The 4,505-nt window shown below is 42.9% G+C and overlaps 1 protein-coding gene across 1 annotated transcript; it reads right to left on the reverse strand.

Moving 5' to 3' along the window:
- Positions 1-260: 260 nt before the first annotated feature.
- Positions 261-2,880, reverse strand: LOC102715918. The gene is made up of 4 exons (XM_015833660.2): positions 2,825-2,880; positions 2,107-2,293; positions 677-756; positions 261-591 (listed from the first exon to the last, which is right to left on the reverse strand). Exons 2-4 carry the CDS (start codon positions 2,275-2,277, stop codon positions 525-527), a joined length of 318 nt encoding a protein of 105 aa, XP_015689146.1. The 5' UTR covers positions 2,278-2,293; positions 2,825-2,880; the 3' UTR covers positions 261-524.
- Between the last annotated feature and the right edge of the window lie 1,625 nt (positions 2,881-4,505).

Below are 4,505 nucleotides of genomic sequence, written 5' to 3' on the forward strand. Positions count from 1 at the left end.
TGGGTTTTTAGCCACTTAATAATCTGGAAAACGCATCCTCAAAGAAATCATATTATACTACCTCCGTTTCGTAATATAAGATATTTGAATTTTTTTTGCAATATTTAACCATCTGTCTTATTCAAAAATTTAGTAAATATATATAAAAAATGACAAGTCGTGTGCTTAAAGCTCTTTTGATAATAAAGTCAGTCACAAGCAAAATAAATGATATTTCCATAATTCTTTGAATAAGACAAATGGTCAAACATCGTAAACAAAAAAACCAAACATCATACATTATGAAATGGAGGGAGTAGTAATTAGTGCTCTAGATTATAATAAGCTAACATAATAGTCTAATTGTTTGTTTCAGATTATTTCTATAATACATATTACGATAATCCTAAGCATAAATAAATAGGGCGGCGTTGATAACATCCAAAGTCCACTCTATTTCCCTTTTTAGCACTTCCGTCGCTTCCGACCGTTTTCCGTCTACCATTTGGTTCACGCTTCCCCCGACCTGAACAGCACCCCGAAGATCACCACGGTTGCAATCTGCTTGCACCAAAATTTAGCCTAACTCTGCTGTTTACCTCTCGGCGCAAACTGTACTTACCATGACAAACAATTTTTAGTACATTAATGCTTCTAAGGACAAATCAGGTGTAATGGAGAGAAACAGCGTACTTACGTCTTTAGGCGTTCAGACAACACAAGTCCTTTCTCCACGTTGGTGTGCGTTGTCCTAGCCTTGGCTGAAAATATACCAGCCTGCACAATTTTGATTTATAAGTTAAAGATAACCAGTAAAGTTGGGAAAAACAATAGTCCGGGACTCAAGTCAGGTTGATTATTATGCTGTGCAGGCAATGTGGATAGGACTTGTCAGACGCATTACTGATAATCAGACAATGTAAAATTAGATGCAAGAAGTTTCTGGTCACAACAGAAGCACTGTGGATCAACAAAATAATCACATTCAACCTGCTATGACCCATAAAACGCCAGTGGATGCATGTTTGCTATGTAACTAACTTCTCCCATCTTCATCAAATAAAAGGTAAAGGCTTCCAAATGCCCACATCTTTGTCTCCCTCACCTCTCTTCTCCAAGAAGGCCCCCAAGTTATTTGGTTAGAGGCAGGTGTGGTATTCTTTCAGTTTCAAATTCTTACTCAAATTCTTGTTAGGAGGAAAGTAGTACCGGACTAGTGCTTCATCCAATCAAATGATTTCCTGGACCACCAAGCCAAAATAAGTAATGGAGCGAACCGGCAGTAGTATCTCCTCTACACAAGAAATGCATTAAAACCTTAGTAGAAATTTTAATTTGGCATCCTTAATGTACTTAGACCTCTCTAAGGAATAATTAACTTTTGCCACTCTTACCAGAGGTGATAATAGATTTCTCGCTGGATCCACATGTCATAGACATATGAGGGCTCATATGTCATAGACAACAAATCTATTATTTGCCAATCTAAATTTAGAGTAGCAAAAAGTTAAATGCCCCCAAAATGAAATAATTAGAGCTCGCATAGTTCGTGAAAACCCAAATACTATATCCAACCATAGAATCCTTGTAGAAGTTCCACCCAGAGTCAATCCCTCTAGAAAGCATTTTCCAAATTTGAAAACAAACAAGTTCTGCCATTGAACATCATCCGGAGAACACCACAATAAGGGGGTGTTTAGTGGGTGAAATGAAAATTTTTGTATGTCACATTAAACGTTTGACCGGATGTCGGAAGGGGTTTTTGGCCACGAATGAAAAAACAAATTTAACGACTGGCCTGGAAACCGCGAGACGAATCTTTTGAGCCTAATTAATCCATCATTAGTGCATGTGGGTTACTGTAGCACTTATGGCTAATCACGTACTAATTAGGTTCAAAAGATTCGTCTCATGTTTTCTCACGTAACTGTGTAATTAGTTTTTTGTTTTATCTATGTTTAATACTCTATTTGGGTATCCAAAAATTTGATGTGATGTTTTTGGGCGAAGATTTTTAGGAAATAAACAGCCCCTAAAAAGTGGCGTGGCATATGCGAACAGTGGATAAATTTGGAACCATCTACGGTTTTTCCTCAGAAGAAGAAAAGGATGGGGGGAGGCACTGACCTCCTCGAATCGTGATTTCTGGAGCAGAAGCCTGTCAATCTCACGGCGTATGAGATCAGGTCGAATGCCACCTCCCGTCGCCGAGGAGAAGGCACGGCGAAAACCTGCTGGAGATGCCACAGCTGAGGCGACATGGTGAATGATCGACGATCGTCGAAACAAGGAAGCCATACCCCCTCTTCCAAACCTAGCAGTTCAATGAAACGATTCGTCAGAAATTTTTCGATCATGTTTCCTGAAAATCAATGCCAAATTAACTAGAACGAATTGTCCCAACTAAATCAGTTTGCTCTTTGGTTATCTAATTTGTACTATAGCAGCATGGGTAGCATGCAAGTGTCATGCAAGAAGAAAAGCTGGGCTTTAGATCACTAAAAAAAATAATCAGAGATAAAAGAACAATCAGAACAAAATGGAATACAATTCAGAAGTAAGTAAATCCATGTCCCAACAAGGAACACGAGAGAAGGCTGTTAATCTTGGTGATGAGAAAGGATGTTATGTTCAACAATCACAAGCAAGTACCAAAAGGAGTTTTTGATCCCAAATCAGGAGCTTTTCAGCTGCGAATACGAAGATTATATGTAGCGGAAAAAAAATCAAACGAATCCGTTTCAAGGTCGAGGATTTTTAGAATCCCCACCGCTACCTACTGCGCCATTGATCCGCAAGCAAAGCAAAGCTGGTGGGGAAAAACGGGAAAGAGACGAGTGGATACGAAGTGCGGCGGCGGCGGCGATCTGTCCGGCTGCGTTGGGCGTCGACAGCAACGATCGATCTGTGGGGAAACGAAACAGTCAGATCGCCCGGCGCCGCCGGCGGGGACGGAAAACCCAGGTTGGTTGGAATGGACGGCGGCGGATACTTGCCTCCGGGAGCCGGCGACGACGAGGCTGCGCGTCGGCGCGGATTCACGTCACGGACAGCGAGGCGGTGCGAGGAAGAAGGTGCCTTGGCTGTTTGTTTGTTTGTCAAACTCCGATTAGTGTAAGACACGGTGGTAACCCTAAGGCCTCCTCCAATGAATATCTATAAGTTATCTATAGTGTACTATACAATTTTTTAATAGAAAAAAGATAAAAGCTATCTCTTAATTAAGAGATAGTCTCTTGCACATATTTTAATATCAAGTGAGAATAAATTGTGGGATCATTTGTATTATAAGCTATTTGGTAAGAGCTAGACCATTGAAGAAGTTATCTTTTAGAATGCTTAGAGAGATAGTATGCTATCTCTATTATTGGAGGTGGCCTAAGAATATCTTATATCTCCTTCTCTAGGCTAAATTTTAACCATTTTAACAAAAAAAACACTCCATCAGACTGGCCAATTAGATGGCTAAGCCATTTGGCTGACCAAACCAGCCTCTAAACTGGCCAAATTTAACCAGCCAAACTAACTTGCTGTCTGTGGGACTCTCCCTCTCTCCTCCTCCCAGCACGCCAAAGTGGAGCGGCGTCTCTCCTCCTCCCATCACCCTAGCGACGCCCGAGAGGCAACGACGTAAGCCAGGCGCCGCTCGGATCTACCACCCCGTCTGGCCAGCCAACCCCCAGCATCCGGCCGGCCTCCCCACGCCTCTGTCTTGCGAGCCCCCTCCCCTCCCCGCCACCGTCTAGCAAGGACGCTACCGCCGTCATCCAGGTCCGGCCACCTCATCCCCGCTCGCCTCTCCAGTTGGCTTCTATGCTGCCGCCCTCGAAGTCCGACGCCGCCACTGTCCGCAGCCTGCGCACCCTCAGAAGGCCGTCGCGCCATCGTGAAAGTACATCGCCGCCCACCCCACCGGCCTTCGCTCGCCCTGCCGCTAGCCTCCATCAGCACCCTCGGCCTCCTCCCCTTGCCAGCCCCCGCCCTCCCTGCGTGGCCGCGCCAACGCCGCACCCCCACCGCCGACTGCCTCAGTCCGTGAGACAGAGAGGAAGAAGAAGAAAGAGAAAAGGAAAGGGGAGAGAAAAAGAAAGAGACTGACGCATGGGGTCTATCTATCATAGATTCGGAATAGAGAGGATGGATGGAAAGACCGTTGGAGTCAAAAACGAATTTGAGTGGCCAAATAAAATGAAGAGTAGCCAAATGGATATTTGGAGAGTCTAATTTGGGCTTTCTGTTGGGGATACTCTAACCAGATTAAACTTAAATAAATTTTAAAAATAATTTATAGTATTTTACAAAATTATCTGGATTTTGGCCGTTTGTCCGATTACTCTTTAAAGGCAAGTCAAAAAGAAGGCAACGTATTTACTGCGAAGACTGGAAATTCTATTGCACCAATGTGGATCGATCTTTGTAGTTGTATACGAAATAGAACTATATATCTATAAAAAAGGCGTTCATAATTGTACGTTAAATATAGTTCCACTTTCAAAATATATTGTATATAAATTATTACAACTGTG

Source organism: Oryza brachyantha, chromosome 2, assembly GCF_000231095.2.
Source record: "Oryza brachyantha chromosome 2, ObraRS2, whole genome shotgun sequence".
Classification (NCBI taxonomy): domain Eukaryota; kingdom Viridiplantae; phylum Streptophyta; class Magnoliopsida; order Poales; family Poaceae; genus Oryza; species Oryza brachyantha.

Excerpts from the sequence above, each read along its gene's own strand:
- LOC102715918 (XM_015833660.2), bottom strand. The coding sequence starts at position 2,277 with ATGGCTTCCTTGTTTCGACGATCGTCGATCATTCACCATGTCGCCTCA. Across the intron at positions 757-2,106 it reads AGAAATCACGATTCGAGGAG|GCTGGTATATTTTCAGCCAA; the intron begins GTCAGTGCCTCC and ends AAAATTGTGCAG. Across the intron at positions 592-676 it reads TTGTCTGAACGCCTAAAGAC|TTTGCGCCGAGAGGTAAACA; the intron begins GTAAGTACGCTG and ends TGGTAAGTACAG.